General features: G+C 41.5%; 1 protein-coding gene across 2 annotated transcripts in view; it reads left to right on the top strand.

Annotated features, from left to right (window-relative positions):
* TENM1 (teneurin transmembrane protein 1) overlaps positions 1–19,687 on the top strand; it is a 136,884-nt gene that overhangs the window by 41,176 nt on the left and 76,021 nt on the right. For both annotated transcript variants that reach the window (XM_083876528.1, XM_083876529.1), the window contains 2 exons: positions 7,978–8,124; positions 18,121–18,337. In XM_083876528.1, coding sequence (XP_083732654.1) covers positions 7,978–8,124; positions 18,121–18,337 — 364 coding nt within the window. The remainder of the gene's footprint in view (positions 1–7,977; positions 8,125–18,120; positions 18,338–19,687) is intronic.

Genomic DNA, 19,687 nt, shown 5'->3' with positions numbered 1-19,687 from the left:
ATAGTTTATTGGCATGGCTGTGGTTGACTGAGAATGTAAAAATTTACACACCTAACTACCATCTTGTGACACTGCTGGAAAACTCGAGATCAGTTCACATCCAGATTGCCAAAGAAGTTTATGGAAATTGGGAAAAATGAGATAAGCTGTACCATAAAAATAACATCTCTTCTAGTACAGACATGTACAGCTTGATGTCTGCATGAAACCTCTACAGTGCACTCCTAGGTGACCTTCTTTAAGGGGAACAAATTTCCATTAGGTTTTACAGGAAAAAAAAAAGCTCCAGTGCTTTTGAAACTCCTAAAACTTTACATTTTTGAACTCTTTTGTGGTGTAAAAAATTGTATTAATAAAGTCAGTTGCTGGAAATGAAAGCTAGAACAGGGTTGTCTCCAGGACACAGCAGGAAGGTAATTTTAAAAGTTCAGGAACATTGTTGAAATTATCATGTGAACTTATTAAATGCCATGTATATTTAAATTGAGAAAACTTCTTTATTAGGTCTAGATAGGTGATTTTGCTGCCTCTGGCAGTTAAGGTTATTGGGTGAAGGTCGGGGTAGATTAATTTCTAATCTTTATGGAAAAGCACTTATTAAGAAATGGATAGCAAAATTATTAATATAATGCTGAAAGTTTAGACTCTCTGTAGAACAAGACTCACCACTGAACAGAACTATAATGAGTGCTTCCTGGTGGTTGGCCACTTTTGTTTACATATAGTTTTGTATTCTTAGCATGATTTTCCAGGAGTTATTTCTGATACATGTTGAATTAACATTAAAATCTTCCCTTATCATTACAAATTATAAAATATTTAGCTTTAATTTCCCTTTTCATAACACATAAGTAGGAACTTATTATAAAACACATATGAAAGAACTCATTGTTGACTTAGGTAATTAAAATGAAGAGTGTGGAGTGCATTTTTAATGCTTTTTAGATTAGCTCAGGAATGATCAACTATTTGTCTCCTTCTCAAGAATATGTACAAATAATGGTTCACAAGTCACATTTGCCTTTTTCCAAGAAATTAATGAGCATTCAGAATTGAGGACGTGTCTGTAAAAATTCTAGACTGAGCTGAACATCTTTGAAGTCTCTTCTTCATTAATTGCTGTGAGTGTAAGGACTCAGAATTTGAGATTTGATGCAAACTGTGTTTGATGGAAGTCTGGGGGAAACTGCAGGAAGTCTGAGGTCAGCCCCCAGCACCCTGCTCACAGTGACTCTGCATGGCTGGGCTTTGTTCAAAAACAAAATTAACTTTTAGCAAAATAAACTGACACAGTGCCATGAATTAATGTGGATTTGGGTGACTGGGTTTCCTGGGAGCCCTGAAAATTGCCATGTGCTGAGGAGCTGCCTCAAGTGTGCCCAGAGTTCAGGCAGGCAGGTGTGGGTCCCAGTGAGCTGTGGCACACAGGAGTGGCAGGGCAGAGGTGGCTTTGTGTGAACCTACAGCCTGAACACCAACGTGGGGAAGGAACTTCAGGAATTGTGAGAATGAATGGCAGTAATGGGACAGCACAAGGAAAGGCTGGTGATGTGACATCCCAGAGTCACCCGATCCACACTGTACCTAGTTGTCACCTTACAGAACTCATCCCTCTGCTCTCGTCCTTTGCACTCAGGTGGTGGCACAGCTTGTGGCTCCTCAGCAGGACAGTCTCTGTCCAGGCTGGGCTTTGCATCTCCTCCCTCATGCTGCCTGTGTTGTTACTTTGATCTCTCCTTGGGCTGCTGTAGCTCAGCTAGCTGTCAGGTATTAACCCAGGAAAATAAACTGAATAATTGTCTGCCACTTCCATGACCTGAATCACCTCAGCAGTTTCACATGTAAGCTCCAGGCAGGGACCACAGAGCCAGGAGATGGATGAAGAGGAAGAGGAGGAGAGGAAAAGCTGTTTCAGAGAAGGCATTTTTGGCTGTCTCAGCTGCTGCACTGACCCACAGCTGAAAGCACTTCCCCACTGTTGGCTCCGCTGCATTTTGTGGTGCTCCTGTGTCCTGTAGGACCAGCTGCTTTGGAAGGAAGCAGATGCTCCAGTGACCTGAACAGTTGTATCATGTCTGCCTTGCTGTCCAGCTTTACTTCTGTGTGAATTTTTGCCACATCGCCTTTATCTTAAGCTGTTTACTCAGTTAAAGTTCCTGTAGGATTTCCTATTGCAGTTGGGCCCTGAGCATTTGCTGGAGTGGCTCATTTTGTCCAGTCTGGCAGAGACCCTCAATACAAACAGAAATGCTCATGTGGCAGAGGTTCCTGGGCTTGTTTATCTGCAGAAGGAGTTAAGAAATAGTTTTGCATTTGAAAACAGGACAACCTGAACTGATAATCCTTTTTTTGATCTTAGTTGTTTGAATTAGCTGTAGATTAAAGCTGCATGTTCTACCATAGCATTAAAAGGATGATGTTAGGCTTGATTTCCCTTGCTTTGCATGAGGAGTCTGTGGAGAATCTTGGATTTGCTTGGCAGAAGAATACATTATCATGGTCAACAGCATTGCTGAAGCCTTGTAAAATCACCAAAAAGAATGTAAGTCTCAAGGTTGCCTCAGTGACAAAAAAGTGTGAATTGGCTGAAGTGTAGGTCAGCTGGGGTAGCTGAGGAAGGTACAATGCCCCAGACTCAGCACAGTTTTTCACTGGAATATAACAGAGCAATCTCTTTTCTTGTTCTACATACTGTTTTTCAGGAATACCATAGAATTGTATCATCAGATAATTATTTTTATCTTGTACTCCAGTATAACACAACTCCCTGTGATTAGTAAATTCAGTTAGCTTTTATATAGCTGATTTTGACTTCCTAGAGACAGTTTTTACTGAATTTTTTGTGATGTTCTTTACCGTGCCTTCTGCTTCTGACTTGGAGTTGGACAAGGCTCCTGCACTCCCCCATCCTTTTGATTGTGCACTGTGCTGTCACCCTGGCTATTAACACAAAGCAGGGCAAAGCTCTCACTCCAGACAGAGCCCAGCAAGTCTTTGATGTCACTGTGCTGTTCCACTTCTGTGCTGCTTTTTACTTTGTGTTAAAATGATTGAAAGATAAGATTTCAATTTAAACTTTAAAACCTTTTCCTGGTCTGTAAGTGACAGCATTTGTCACTACAAATGCTTTTAAGGGTGTTTATATACAATAGTTCCAAGATGTAAATGATCATTGTTTAAGATCTGTCAAGGGAAAAATCCTGCCACAACTAAATATGTAGCACTGACATTTGAAATCAGAGCAGACATGAGTGTTTGGCTTATACTTTAAGTGCTATCAGCTGCTTTCCAAGAGGAAAAAGGGAGACATTTCTGTAGCAGGTTAATTGCAAGTTAACAAGCAAATTCTGTGTCTTTACAATAATTATTCTAGATAAATTCAAACTATATGGAACCTTCCTCTAATGAAACCGTTTTTTTCATTTAGTATATGTGGAACAACTTTATTATACATGGAGGTATAAGAATTGCAATTAGCTTGTGGTGATGTACCAAAACAATTCAGGACTTTCATGTCAGTTCAGGATCAGGGCTGTTCTGCAGTGCCCAGGTAGAGAAATCCTTCTGAGGTCAGTGAAGAAGGAATTACTTGAAACAGCTTTCCTGGTTTCTTAGCAGTTGGCTCATGTGGGTCAGAAAGGAAGAACAAAGTCTAAATCCCTAAAAGCCATTTTAGAAGCAGGGGGATGTGGTAATGTTGCATACTGCTAACAGGGTGAGGGGCTTGCTTTATCTCCTACTGCCTTCCTGATGCCTCTCTGTGCTGCAAGGGAAGGCCATTCTGTCATCACTACAAACATTTGAATATCTAGAAGACTGGTTTGCTTATATGTATTTTATGTGCTGCTCTATCCTTTAATTCAGCTCACAGCATTTGAGTTTATAAGAGATTTTAGAATTGAGTCTCAGAAGAATTAGTGGAAAGATGTCTAATGTCATTGTCTGGTTTTGTTTTCATATCTTTGTTGGTTTGGTTCAGACCTATTACTGTACCCTCTGCAAAGCCATCTTTTGTAGTCCCACCCCAAAGAAATAAATGATTTGACAAGTAACTGCTAAAAAAGGAGGCAGGCAGATTGCAGAAGGTCCGTGCTGGGCGATAAAATCCCACGTCTGGTCCAGCTGATGAGGGATGCCGGACAGAAGTGAATTAGTGTTGGTGCAGTCTGTCTGCAGTGTGCAGTGCTGTCCCACACGGTGTGTTTGTGTTTTCCATGCAGAGCTGTGCACCCTGGACTGTGGCAGCCACGGGGTGTGCTCCAGAGGGATCTGCCAGTGTGAGGAGGGCTGGGTGGGCCCCACCTGCGAGGAGAGGACGTGCCACTCCCACTGCGCCGAGCACGGCCACTGCAAGGACGGCAGGTGTGAGTGCAGCCCCGGATGGGAGGGGGACCACTGCACCATTGGTAAGGACCTTTTGTGCCTCCAGAAATGAAATGCATCAAATTCATCACCAACGTTCTGGTTGAAATCTGATTGGGGAAAACACAGAGTCAGAATGCAGACAGGTGTGAGTGCAGCCCTGGATGGGAGCGGGACCACTGCACCATTGGTTAGGCTTTGGGACCTCCAGGAATTGTATATATCAAATCCTAACCCTGTCCTACACACACTGCCATCATTCTGATTGAAATATGGTTTGGGAAAACAGAGACTCAGAATGCAAACAGGTGTGAGTGCAGCCCTGGATAGGAGGGGGACCACTGCACTATTGCTAAGGACCTTTTGTACCTCCAGAAGTTAAATCTATATAAAATCCTAACCCTGTCCTTCAGTGATCACCATCATTCTGATTGGAATCTGATTGGGGAAAACACAGACTCAGGTGTGAAAAAGGTGCTTCTGTTTGTCCCACAGAATAGCATTGGCACAGCTTTTTCTGTGTAGAGGAAATAACAGATTAATTAATTAAAAAAAAAACCCAAATCACCAGGGAAAGGAAAGAGAGCTCAGTCCTAACATATCTTTGGGATATGTCCATATGTGAATTGTGTAGGCAGGAAGGAGAAAAATGTTTAAAAAATAGAAGGTGAGAGGAGAGAAAGCTATTATTTACCATAATTCTCCCATTAAATCTCTTCCCTTTCTGTCTGAGGATTTACATATTTTTACTTACTGCTAATGGTGTTTTCCCTAGAGCTGATTTCTAACAATATTCCTAATAAGGTAAAGCTTCCAGATCTTTTTAGAAGTCATTAGTCTACTATAAAAATGTAATCGTTATACATTTAATGAAATTAGACATTTTTTTTGCAGAGTTTACAAGTGTTTCTCCCTAAAATGTCCCAAAGTGAAATTATTATATAATTTTCAGATATGAGAAGCATAAGGTCTCACCTTTGTTTCTTGAAAAAAAAAAAATCTAGCATGGGTTAACTTTATCTTGGGCATTTTAAGATAATTCATTCCCTGGCTCTAGAATTCACTACATCCGATTTGCTAAACCAAGAATTAGGTTTGTGATGGAGGAAGAGCCTAATTTTGTGCAGATCATTTAGAGCAGATCCAGAGAAGGACCAAAATGTTTAAAAAGATAAAAAGAGCTGCTGTTCACATTGCAGGCAGTGCCAGGTGTGGCCCCAGCACACTTGTCATCAAATGGAGAATGATCACAAACACAAAGTTCTGGTCACAGCAGCAGGAGCAGAGCTGCCTGCAGGAAGAGGGAGACATTTTAAATCTAACCCCCAGGTGGCAAGCCATGAGCAAATGTATTTTCATTTGGTACAGAAGTCTGATCCATCTCAGTTTTGTTCTTTTCTTTTTTAAGCTCACTACTTAGATGCTGTTCAAGGTAAGTTTTTCATATCAGCATTCCAAAAAAAAAATTAAAAAAATATAAAATGGAATGGAGTGTTTTCTGTTACTCATTTTGTTTGAGCTTCTGTACTGCCAGGTTCCCAGAAAAAATGACACATCTGTTTAGGGAGATAAATATAGATATATGTGCACACATGGAGACAAAGATTTCCAGCAGAAAATGCAGATTTTAATAAGTAATGTGCTCAACTCATTTGCAAGGTTGTAGCAATGTAAGCATGTTTTACAAGACCAGCTGATGTGCTGTGTTAGGCAAATCCATTTTTCGCTTTTGTTTACCACCCAGAGCAATGCCAGAGCTGAGGACTTGCTAAAAAGCATGTGTTGATAATGTCTCCCATGAGATGTTAAAAAAAAAAACCTTTTGTCATTTATGCTTGAAGTAAGTTTCTTTTGGTAGAGAAGTGCTCTTGTTTTCTAAAGCTGTCTGTGCCAGATGTGATCCAGTTCTCTTCAAACCATTTGATACAAGAGCTGAGTTGGATGTGGCTTTGTGTGTGGTGCTGTTCCTTTGATTGCTGTGCCTTGCTCACGTCCTGCAAGAACCTTGCCCAGTGTGACAGTCCCTGTGCCTGCCCCACAGTGAGCAGAGCAGTAATGCTCCCAAAAATGCTGCTCCCTGAAATACCAAACTAACCAGCAGTGCACAAAGATCTCAGTGCTTATTTTCTGATTCTTATTTTATTTCTTGGGAATTAGATAAAAATAAAAGCATGTATGCATTCATTTTATTGCATTTATTGACTTAGAGGCTAACCATACACAGTAGCAAAATATAATCATGTGCAAGAAATTAATTAACTCAGCAGGACACTGACTGAGAGTGGAGAAACATCCACATTACCCAAAAGAGCTCTCATCCTGCCCTTTCCCCCAGGTCCCTGCAAGAGGCTTTTATAGGGCATTTGGTGGTCGCCAAGCTCATTTTGTTTTGGGGGAGCATCTTCCAGAGCTCAGTGTGAGGAAATGGTACCAACCATCTCCAGTTTCTCTGAGCAAGAGTCCCAGACTCTGATCCCTGTGTTTGCAGATGTGATTGGTAAACTGTGCTGGGGTGAGGAGGGAGATCCTGTGTCCCATGTGAAGTTACCAGAAATGTGCTGCCTGTGGGGCTGTGAGTCACAGCCTGACAGAGCAGACAAAGTCTGTTTGGAGCCTCCTGGGGCTGTCAGGCACTGATTCTTCTTTCCTGCTCAAAAAAAACCCCTCTCTCTGATAACACCTAGGTGTTGGTGATCAGTGTCGGGAGCACAGGACCTTTAAGATGTCCATGCTGGCAAAAAGAAGTGATGCCACTCACTCTGTCACACTTAGTGCCAAGCTTTTTCCATTGTCCCTTGGCTCCATGTGTGACGTGGTGAGGATGTGACAAATGTCTGAGCTGGCACTGCACTCTGCAAACAGATGGATGTGAGTGTACACATTCCTCTCATTCTCACAGGCAAGAAATCGAGGTTTGAATGTCCAAATTCCTCTTCAGAGACCACAGGTACATAATTGAGAGGGTGCTGCAGTCCTTGGTCCAGCGTTGATCTAGAACCAGCACCACCAAAGGTCATGTGCTGGTCTTGTTGGAATCAGCTGTGAGGGAAGAAAGTGAACAGGCAGGCAATGCTCCCTCAGTTCCCCTCTGTGGAAAGAGGGTGTTGGAGCATAAATCAAATTGGCTTTTTCTCAGTCAGATGAGTATTTATGAACAGAATAAAAAGGTCACTTCCCCTCCCTGCAATGTGTAGGATTATGCCCACAGATGCAAGTTTGTCATTTAGACAATATTTTCCATGTGTGTCTTTGATATAAATCTTGATTATGTGTGTGATATTGTTAGTGAACCACAGTTTATTTTTCAATAGAGAAAGAGATGTACATGACTTTAGAACTTTATAGCATGATTTTACTCGCTTTTTTTCCTATGCACAAAATATTAAACACTAAAAAAATCTTCATTCCTCGCTGAGAAACTATTTTTGGGCAAGCAAAGAGAAGGACCAAGTTGGGGATTTTTCTATATTTGGCCAGAAATGTAAGTGGTTTCCAAGCTGTGATCATTTGAAGGCAACAAGTGCTAGAAGTAGGAATGTTAATGAACAATTGTGCAACTGCTAAATAAGAGAAAATATTCCTTCATTGGCTTTTTTTCCCCACTTTCTATTTTAGATGGTTGCCCAGGTCTCTGCTATGGAAATGGGAGGTGCACTCTAGATCAGAATGGATGGCACTGTGTTTGCCAGGTGGGCTGGAGTGGCTCGGGCTGTAACGTTGTCATGGAGATGGTGTGTGCAGATAACCTGGACAATGATGGAGGTATGATACATAATTCATGTGCCTGTTTATCTGTCACAGCCTTGCCTGCCATTTAAACCCAGAGTTTTGGTGTGTGCTTTCCTTTTTATCACCTAATGTCAATGTTTGCCTGTTTGCTTGAGACACTTGTTCCACTGACTTCATCTGAAGCAGCCCAGGGAGGGAGCAGCCCCTTGTGCTGTGGGGGATGCTGAAGGCAGAAAGTGTCTGTGGCCAGATCTACCATCCCAGTGCTTGCTTTTTTCTCATCAAAAGCAAAACAAAACAAAAGTGTAATGAGTAATTGCCTGTATCTCCTTTCCACTCTTCCTCATGATTCTGTCAGTCTTTCAGAAAAAACAGCCAAGAGATGCCCAAATGAAAAAAACTCTCTGTCAAAATGCATCCAGTTACTCTTCTCTTATTAATAATTTAATATATTTGCAAGCATAAAGTGCACATTTAGAGTTGCTTTTAGCATTAGTCTTTCTCTCTTAATATTTCTACTGAGACACAGCAGAGTTCTTGCAATTATCTGGAGCTACTTTTGAAGGACTGTTGGGGAAACTGGTGTAGGAAGTGTGCGGAACAGATTTGGGGAAGTTCCAAAAACAGAGCCCTGTACTGAAAGAATCATTTGCTCCTTTCTATTTAGCAAGGGCCTTTGGTACTGGGTGCTCCCCACCTCAGTCCTCTGTGATCTTGATTTCATTCAAAGGCTGCATAAATTTTGCTGGGAAAACAAGTTCTTTCATACCTTGGTCTCTGTTTCCTTTCCGATAGTTTGTTCTAATACATGAGTTGGGGCATTTTTTAAAAGAAAAATCATCCAGCTCTATTTCAAACTTGCCAGTGGGAGAGAAGCCACAATATTCCTGACTGATTGCTCTCAGAATTAATTATTTTCCCTGTCTGTTTTAGGAATATTCATTTACTGAACAGTCAAGGATTTTTGCTTTTCTCTCCCTTCACCGTGTGCTTGTCCCACCCTCAGAGCTGCGCAGGGACAGTCAGGGCCTGGATTCAAGGCTTGGATGAGGCTTTGAGAAACCTGTGCAGGATGTCCCTTCCCATGGCAGGGGCTTGGAACAAGGTGATCTTTAAGGTCCTTTCCAACCCATGCAGTTCTGTGATTCTATGATCAGCCCCAAACATGGTTTAAGGCTTTTTTTCCTTGGATTGTACCCTGAGATGTGTTAAAATACACATTATCTTACTGTGTCATACCTAGAGTGTGTATCAGTGTCCTGGAGGAGATCTTGTACTCCACTGTAGGGGCAAACCTTGCTATGATGGTTGTCCTTTTTCTTCTAGGTCATTGATAAATTAAGCTTGATGTAGGTCCAAGAGCTGAGGTCACTGTGGGACCTCAGTAGAAACATTCTGACTCAGTGATGAATCCTCATTTACAGATATATTTTGAGACCTGATTTTATATCCTGTGGGCTCTAAGACCCTGCTGTCCTTTGGCAAAGGATTTTCCATTTCTGAACCCTGTTCAAAGTCTCCTTATTCCTCTCATATCCTTCCTTTCCCACCTTATTCAGAGAGGCCCAAGAGCCCTGTCTGTGCCTTCCCATTCTGTGTGTGTCCCTGTCACACAAGGTCCTGCAGCTGCCACCCCTGTCCCCTGTGCTGTCTCAGCTCCTGGCTCACCCCCCCTGCACCCCTAAACCTGCCCATAAACGCTGCTCAGCCTGGGATGGAGGGAAAACATATTCTGATCCAGCCTGTGAACTGCCTCTGTGGGAACTGTCCTGGGCTGTGGTCTGGGGTGCTTTATATTCTGCAATAACACTGAGTTATTGCAAGAGTTGGCACTTTTAACTCTAAATCTCCTTGAATTTGTCCATTTAAGGCAGACACTTCACATCATTTCACTGCAGGTTTTAAAAGCAATTTTCTTTTCCCTTTTTAATGGGAACATAACATGGACTAGGACAGCTCTGTTGACATTAAAATTAGAGATAAGTGCAGAGAGAAATATTTAATTATTCTGACTACTACAGATGGGCTAAATGTAATTAAGTTTTCTTCATGATTGTGATTTCATATAAGAAAAGAAAATTATATCTACATATTATAACCACTTCTCTTTATATATATATATATATATATACACACACATTAAGTTCACAGAACCTGATTTGGCATAAGGATAAATTAGAAAAATTCCCCTAAAGTCATTGGAGTTGTACCAGTGTTAGATGAGTGTTTGGTAACTTCCTAAGGCCTTAGGATGTATGTGGTCATAGTCAGTGACACATAGCCCAGGGGGTAATTTAGTGCCCTTGTATGGGCCAAATCATGGAATCCTCACCTAGAAAAGATCTTAATCATTCCTGTTGTGTTTAAATCAAACATTTATATCTCAGTCCTGTTGTGCTTCAAGTTCATGAGGAGGAGGTCACCACCAAAGAACAAAGTTGCAGTAAAGATGAGCAACTATAATTTCAAACCAACTCTAATTTTAGGACTTAGACAAAGGGATAATTCTGTGTAGTTTAAAGTTATTTTTTCATTTTTAATTTGTCACATGGTACTGTCAGGGATGGAAAAACTGAGATTTTTATCATGTAGAATAAAGTAGATTAAAAAACCAAGTTAGTCCCAATCATAAGGATTCAATTCAATTCAAAAAAATCATGTCATTTAGTTCCCATGAGGACATGTTAGTAGTGTTGTTTGCCCCATATTAAGAGCACAAAAGCTCTGTGAGGGGGAAAGTTTTGAATCCATTTTTGAGGACTGATATAATCATATAAAGAAAAGCCATAAGCATGTTCACAGGCATCCTGGTCCTGCAGCCACTGCAGCACCACGATCCCTTCACTGCTGGTGGTGGGACAAAACACATGTGGGGCTGTTCTCAGAGGCAGAGAAAGTACATTTCCTTTGGAGACCCATCAGGATTCTCTGCACTTTTCCCTGGCTGAACCAGAAGTGCCTTTCCCATTCCAGTTCATAACTCTGTGTTAGCTTTCCCCTGCTCACAGGCTTAAGGGTATGTTTACCTGTTCAAATATCACTACAAATACCAGTGGAAAGGTCTCAGCATTCTAACAGGTGCAGGATGGCATGGTGTGCTCCCAGGGAGTCCTCTGCAGTCTGTCAGCAGTGTGATGTCCATTAGAGAATGCCAGGGAGTCAGGCAGGTGGCCTTTGCAGAGGGACCTGTCCTCACTGGCTTCCCTCAGTAATTCCCACTCCTTTTTCTCCTATCACTGTCACGCTGACATGATTTCAGCTTATGAAATGTCCATTAGCTCATCTGAGCAGGTCATTTCCTCTTGTCCTGACACTCATTTAGACTCACGGGCAGCTCCAGAGGATCTCCAGAAATCTCTGCTGAGCTCTTTGGAGGCAAAATGCCTTTGTGTGGGGCAGGAGGCAGAACGCACTGCCGGGGTGTGGGGACACTCATGGGTCACACCCCACTCAGCTGTAGCCAGGTTACAATTCTCCTGGGTTTTGGACAGTAATTTACTCAGCTGCTGCACAAACAGCTCTTTGTCTCAAGCTGAAAGTTTCAGCCTGTCACTCCCATTAGTTTCTTTGATACAGATCTCTTTTAAATTTCCCTGCATCTCCTTTTATCGTTTTCCTTTCATGAATCAATCTTGCCCGTTTGTTTTTAAGGAAAATGCTGTTTGCTACAAGCTTTGAATTCTTTTCCAAATATGCCTTCAGTCATTCCAGACAGTTACTGTAGCTTTCTCCAAGCTTTTCCAAGCACCAGGAAATATATGACTCAGCGTAGCCTTGGGTTGATAACCAGTGCTGCTTAAATATTGATGTATTTCTGACCCGTCCATTGCCGATTTAATAACCTATCCATCACAGAGATATTGAGTCCATATATAAGTAATTTGCTGTTATTACCCAATATAAATAACACTGATGGGAATGGTTTTCATTGTTGCTGAACAGAGAGGACTCCCTGGGGATACTCAGAGTTTCTGAAAACCCTGATAGAGATTTGTAATGTCCTGAGTGTGGAAGGCCAAACACTGCTGGTATTCACTGGGTAAAACACTCCCAGCCTTTCCATGGGTGCACTGATGGATTTCCTCAAAGAAACACCAGTGCTCCCAGTTCACAGCCTTCTGTCTGCTGCAGGCCATGTATTATGGATAAAATTTGGGCACTTGGAATTATTGCATATGAATGAGCATTAGAGACTCTTTGACGATTGCTGCTGCTGCTGCTTAGTCTCCTCTGAAGTTACTCTTTGATTCCTTTTGCTTGGGTTCCTGGCAACACTAATTAGACTGAGCTGAGCTTGTGGTGAATAAAGTCAGCACAGGCAATATTTAAGGAGACTCTTAAATCCCATTTTTTACTTTCTGTGAACGTGTTCTGGGCGTGGATCTCCCAGTTCCATTCCTGGCTTGCCCCCCCTCGGGTCAGTACAGGCAGAGCAGGAGTGCACTGACACACATACTCAGACCCCTCTGGTGGCTCTGCAGCACTGAAAATGAAAATCATTGGTACTTAGAGAATTATAGAATAATTCTATATCCTGTCCTGAGCTGAACAGGAACCACCAGAATCATCAAAGTGTGACTCCTGACCCTGCACAGGACAGCCTCAAAAATTACACCCTGTACCTGGGAGTGTTACCCAAACACTTCTGAATTCTGTCAGGTTTTGTACATTCCCATATTTGTGCTCATGAATTGAAAGTATCACAGGGGTGGATGAGAAGAATAGAGATGCTGGGATTTGAAAAGTAGCTGACAGAGGTGTTCATATCAGGCACAAAATATATGACTTGTTCAATGTTCTTGCCATTAACTTGGAGCTGACAAAATCCCTTTTCCTTTCCAACATTGTTTTTTTTTTTTAATTTAATTTTATTTTATTGTAATGAGAACTTAACACAAGTTGTCTGCAACACATGGAAAGCTCAAATACAAAGCATAGGGAATGCACTCGTTGTGCAGCATTTTCCCATACACAGAAAGCAGAGAGATCTGTATTTCTGGAAAGCAGCCAGTGCAGGCGCAGGTCCATGGCCACAGGTCCAGTGTCAATTTTGCTGGCTGCTGAAGGTGCTCATGCCTGTAGAAGAGAGATTGCTGCCCCATGTGTATATCAGAAATGTGCTGTACCAAGCACAACATGAGCCTTCTATGAGTGCAGCAGAGCTGAGGAAGTAATTTCACAACACTTGTGACATCCCTTCCATCATATGGAATATATATATATAAATGTAGAAGCAAGAAAATGTGTTTTGTTTGATGGAAAGCTTTGTGTGATTCCATTGACCCAATAAATATTAATAGCATTCCTTATAGACGGCTTCCTGAAAAAAATCCATTCCCCAGCAAAGGAGTAGGGAAATCTTGTCCCAGTTCTGTGATCTATTGCAATGCGGATAGGAGTGCTGTGGTGAAAACAGAGCAACTTGTTTTGGCATGCTCTGCCTTCTCTTTGAGGTTGTTTCAATTATTGAAGAGTGCTCTGAAGTGCTTTCTATGCTGAAGTCGATCTTTGTGAATTCTGTTTTAGCAGTAATATTAAACATATTTTAATTTTCTAATTCCCTTTCAAAACAAAAATCCTGGCTTATCATTATCCTTGCATACAAAAGAATGCACCTGGAGGATGGGAAGCCATAATCTCAGACTCATCAAAATGTAAATCACTTTATTAGATAATCTGTAGTGTACTGTGGATGTGCCTGGCTGTCTTTCATATAAAATAAATTTAAAAATGCGAATAACAAACCAAACCCGTTTACACATCTGTAATACATTTTAGTCTGCACCTAGGCTGTGATGCACTTTGGGGTAATTGACAGTAAAAACTCCTATGTACAGGATCCCCTGCTGCAGGAATTACAGTGTTTGCTGTTTGTAGTAGTTTGTTCATCCTCCTGCCTGTTGTCTCCTGAGATTTAAAAGAACCCCTGCTGATTTGCTAACACAGGGAGCTTTTTAATAATTGGTTCCTGATATGAAAATTTAACTAAAATTGTGACCACTGGTTGAGAACTGACTGATGTATTTGTAATATTTTCAAGTGAATGAATTTGACAATATAGTTTATAAACAAGATTTATTTGGGTTTGTTTTTTTTTTCTGGGTTATTCTTCTGGATTAAGAATCTTGATTAAATAGGATTGGCTTGTTGAAAATGTTATCCTCACGTGCACTAACTAATACGATTTACATTATCACAACCTGCCTCCATTTGTAGCTTGTGGTTCTCTACCAGCTTGGCTTACCTTGTTCATTTTGATGGATATTGTGCTGAATTACAGGAGTTTTCTGTCGAGGTCTTAGATTTGTATTTTCTTCCTTTTTTTTTCCTTTATATTGTTTAATTTAAAACCAATGTCTTGAATGAGCCTAAAGTGGAACAAAGATTTAATTTTGGCTTAAGAGTTTCCTTTTTGCCCCAAAACAGGTGGTTTTTTAATTTTACTTTTTCACAAAATGAGAGAAATATTTTTTAGTTCTGTGCAAGACAGTTTCTCTTCTAAATTTTGGTTGTTTGGAGAAAAGCTGGAAGTTGCATTATTCAGACAATTGTAGTTAATTATCCTAAAATACACACAGCAGTCTGAGCCAAATACATGGTTTTAAGGGTCCATAGGGAAGCTGGTGCTCCTGCGCCTCCTGCCTTATGCCCATGGAGCATCTTCTCTGAGCCTGACGTGTCTTCTCTTTCATTCTGCTTGGCTCTGAGGGGAGATTGAAATAAATTTCCATCTGATCAGTCAAAATATTTTTTAAATAATACACCATGAGAGAGAAAGAGAGCCCACAAATGATAGTCTGTGACCTAGAGGACTTCTCTCTTGCATTAATACTGATATTTTGTGCAGCAATTTCTCTCTCTGATGACTTTGTAGCTTTTGTTCATGCTGAATCCGGCACATTAGTGTTGCTGTCAGGACTCAGCAGTCTCAGAATGTTCAGATTTGCTCCTGGGACTTCATACCCTCCTGGTGGGAAACCCCCCCTTGTACCCTCGGGAGGCTGAACAGGAAAATGAAACCAGGTGCAGGCAATTCAAACCAAAATAACTCCATTAGTAGGACCTGGAAGAGTTTATAAGGCAGTCTTGTAAGCTGCAAAGAAAAGAGGAAAATTGAGTGTGACTGGAAGATGGAAAATTGCTTTGCCTTTCCTTGGTTCCTTTTTGTGTACAGCCTGAATGCTCTGTGTTGGTCCAGGTATGGAAGCTCTTGACTGAAGCAGAGGAAAATGAGGAGGACTCTGTTAGAAAAAGCAAAATAGTTAAGTGTTATTTTTGTAGCTATTTTTTTTTTCAAAGCAGACCTTCATATTCTAATATTGCTGTGACCTTTCACTTTTATTTCTTCCATAAATGAGAGAATCAGGTCAGCTTAGTTCCCACATCTAATGGCTTGTTGACAAGGGAAAAATTAATCAGAATTGCTAGTGTGGAATAAATTACTCCAAAATAGCTTCCCCATGGATGCTGTTATTCTGCAGTGAGTGCTTCTTTTTTTCTGATTAGCACATAATCTGCTGGAGCAGTGTTTGTCAAGTTTCTCAGGCAGACAGTGGTGAGCTTGTAGAAGTTGGTGTCTCCCAGAAAATCCCTTGACTCCTGGAACACGATTTGTTCCTGCCAGAGCCCTTCACTGGCAGAGCCCTCTGCAGCCACTACCAGCATAAACCACAGCAAGGGATTCCAGTGTCTTCATGATATTTTCAAACCCTTAATTCTTTAATGTTTGTAGTCTTGGGTGATGTGCTGAAAAGCATCTGTAACTTGATGCTTTTCACTTCACTTACGAAGAAGATAGAGAGCTTCGTTCCTTGGACAAAAAATAGATGAAACAATTTAATTTTTTTCCTTGCAGTTCCAAGCATGCTCTTCAAGCTTCAACCCAAAACATCGGGGTTTTTTATTTTTCATCTGAAAACTTTTTCAAATGAAAAACTTTTTTTCAGATGAAAAGTTTTTCAGTTTTTTTTTTCACACTGAGAACAACTCTGGTTCATGTTGTGAGCTCCTCCATCCCTTCTGTTCAGACTGGAGGCCCCTGATTGTTTGAGTTACTGATTTCCCAGCGCATTTCAGTGGCTTCCTTGGCTTTCCTGAATAGAAAGTGACTGCAGCACTCAGAGCCAATAAACTCATCAGTGCCCTGTGAAGTTCTAATTCCACTGCTGACAAATGCTATTGTCTCCAGGATTTGGGGAATGTGGGGAGAGCTTGAAGCCCACAGTGACCTGTGGCCATGACAGCTCTGCTGTAGCCCAGGGTCCTGGGTGATGTTGATAGCTGTGTTTGCCCTTGGCTCAGTGTCATGAACTGGCCTGCTCCCTCTGATTTCCCAGCTGCAGAGGAGAGATGTGTTGAGATTTTTTGCTTAGCCCAGCAATTATCTTTGCCCAAGGCCAGGCAAGGATTTTCAGATGCCAGGAAAGCCCATTTCATTTTATGTGTTTGTTCTACAGAAGGGCTTTTGCTTTCTTTTCAGGGGGAATGTTTTGTGCTGCTGTTTACTGAGCACTCACACAGAGCACTGCCTGGGGATTGGTCTGGCACCCATTAAAGTCAGTGACAAAACTCCAGGAGCTCCCTGCTGGCACAGTTTGCCCTGAGGAGCTGCACTTTGATAGACTTCAAAGTGTTGGTACAAACACAACATGGAAAGTCAAAGCCTGAAGTGAAAATATCCGACAGAGTGTTGATCCTACAACATTCCATTTTAAACACCAGGGAGATCCATGCAGTGATATGGTGACTCTGCATTTATTCAATCCAACCTTGTTAGAAATACAAAGAGGTGTCTTTGTTGAAGGATAAAACACCTTTATCTCGCTTTAAATGCAAGCAACACAGCTGCTAAGTCATAAAGTGGGTGTTGAAGAAGACTGTTGGATATTTTACTATGTACTATTAAATCTGTTTCTGATTGAGTATGTAATTTAAGCAATTTGGACATCTAAGCTGCTGATAGAAGCAATTAAATGCCAATAGCCCAGTTTTAAGTTTTATTTATGTGCTTAATTTAGATGCACTTCAGTGCTTCAATTTTCATCATAAGCTTTAGATTTTTAAGTAAAATAATTTCACCCACAAATGTTGCCGCAAGTTTGTCCATGAAGAAATGTAGATTTCTGAAAAAAATCTCTTATTTCTTCTATTTTTCATACTTGAAATGGACAGAGGAGTAATTGATTTTTTTTTTTTTTTTTTTTTTTTTTTTTTTTTTTTTTTTTTTTTTTTTTTTTTTTTTTCACTTTCCAAATTTGCTTTTGTGGTGCAAACATTTATAGAGAAGACTGGTCACTGGGATAGAATCAAAGTGTGTGTATTCATGTGGTGTAGTTATGATTATGCCCTTTCTGGATCATTCTGGTCTTGCAACCAATAAATGAAAAATAAATACCCTAAACCATTTGTAAACCTGTTGTAGGGCTTAAAACAGAAGTCAGACCACTGTAACCAGTGCATGATTTTACTACTGCAGTGGAGACACTTAGGGTAGCTGGGTACATTTCAGACCTCGTTTCTGGGGACTGGTCAGTGAGTGTGTGTCCCCCCTGGGGTGAGTGTGTGTCACCTGAGCTGAGTGTGTCCCACCTGGGGTGAGTGTGTGTCCCACCTGGGGGGGAGTGTGTGTCAGCTGAGCTGAGTGTGTGTCACCCGAGTGAGCAGGCAGTGACAGCACTGGGCTGCCAGAGGGAGCAGCTGCCCACTGTGGGTTCATCACATTGCAGTGACAAGTGAAGTGCAGTGAGTTCCTTCTTCCTGTTCTGCAGAGAACTTTGCTCTTCCCTGTTCACTTGGTTTGTAGGTTCTGTTTCCTGAGGGAGGATTTGGTGGGGTGATCCAGTGTTAATGGCTGAGACAAATCACTCTCCTGGACTGAGCATGTACATTAATGTTTTATTGAATTTCCCTGTGTCATAATCAGCATGCCTTCACATTGATTCCATCCCTCCTGTGCTCTCTGGCCATAAATGTGGTGCCTTATTCTCAGAACAACTCAATTTCCTGAAGTTCCCATTCTTTCCATTTCAGATGGGCTGACAGACTGTGTAGACCCTGACTGCTGTCAGCAAAGCAATTGTTTCTCAAGTCCTCTGTGCCAGGGCTCTCCTGATCCCCTGGACCTCATTCAGCACAGCCAACCCCCCTTCTCTCAGCATCCTCCAAGGCTCTTCTATGATCGGATCAGATTCCTCATTGGGAAGGAGAGCACTCATGTAATCCCAGGAGATGTCAACTTTGAGAGCAGGTGAGTTTTCTTTTCAATGAAACACTTCTCTGGGTATAGAGAACTGCAATTAAGTTATTTAACCAGGAGAAAATGGGGATACCTGGAGAGCTGAGACGGTTCTCCACCAGTGCTCATAAAATACTTAAGAGGATGGCAAACTTTAAAGTCCCAAGAGCTGAGGATCTTGGTTATCAGGTTGTTGTTGTTGTTGCCACCTGTCTGATTGGTGGAAATGTCCCAGCAGCAAACTCTGCTGCTGCTGTTAACAGGACTCACTGTTGTGGAAGGTGAGTTGTCTCATACCTGTAAAATCAGCAGGGGAAGTTCAGCCCTCCACACTGTTCTCACATCATGGCAGGGGGCAGAGGGATTCACATCTGCTGTCCTCAGTCACCTTTCTGCCCAAAACAGTTGGATTGGTATTTACAGCATGATGAACTCACTGTGTGTCACTTACATATGATCTAGACACATAATTCAAAAACTTCCTTGGTTTTGGTACACCTTGATAAAGCAGTGTGGAGCTTTCTGTTTTGTGCTGCAGGTTATCATTCAAAGAGCAGAATGATCCCTGAGTGTTTGTGAGATTGGCTTTGCCCTTTAGCAGGAAGGAGCTGTGCAGTAGGAAAGGGCACTTGCTCAGAAAACCTGGTAACACGTATTTTCTTGCACATTCGAAATAGAGGGGCACATAAGTTTTTATGCTGCAGTTCACCTGGGAAGCGGTAACTTACATGCTGACAAAGAGATCCACAAATCATCCACATCACTTGACTATTGCCCTGTCAGTTTGGCCTATGCATTAGATAAACCATGTTCCAGTAATAAGCACATAAGAAAATTTTATTTTCACAGTACACAGCACTTAGATTACAACCTCAGCACAATCCTGCACACAGGTTCAGTGCACTTTTTTCTCCAGCATTAATTTTTGATAAAGTGAGTTTGTAAACAGTCATTATTGATCTGAAAGACCTAAACGTTTAATCACTATTAATAATGTAACAGGATGTTATGAATATGTAGAGCAATTGGCCATGAAGATGAGCTCCATGAGAAGCACCTGCTGGGTCTCTTATGAATGAGGCCACTGTACTTGGGGCAGGTTCCTTGGCTGGCCCTGTGTGCAATTTAAACCAAAAACCACCACTGAAAAATGTTCCTGATCCAAATGCCTGACAGTGAGGAGTTTGCAGGGAGGAGGTTAGTGAGTGCTCAAGGTGCCTGTACAGGGTTATGTGACACTGCAAATGTTGGGAGCCAGATTGCACATAATCCCATCAGCGTGCTTTTATAGATAGAAGGAATTGATCTTTTAAAGCTATCATTGATGGGATTTAACTTGGATTTAAAAGCTTTTTCTGAGTA

This window comes from Zosterops lateralis (assembly GCF_965231275.1).
Source record: "Zosterops lateralis genome assembly, chromosome: 21".
NCBI lineage: Eukaryota > Metazoa > Chordata > Aves > Passeriformes > Zosteropidae > Zosterops > Zosterops lateralis.
The sequence above is the reverse complement of the archived record's forward strand: the minus strand, read 5'-3'. Positions and strand labels throughout refer to the sequence as shown.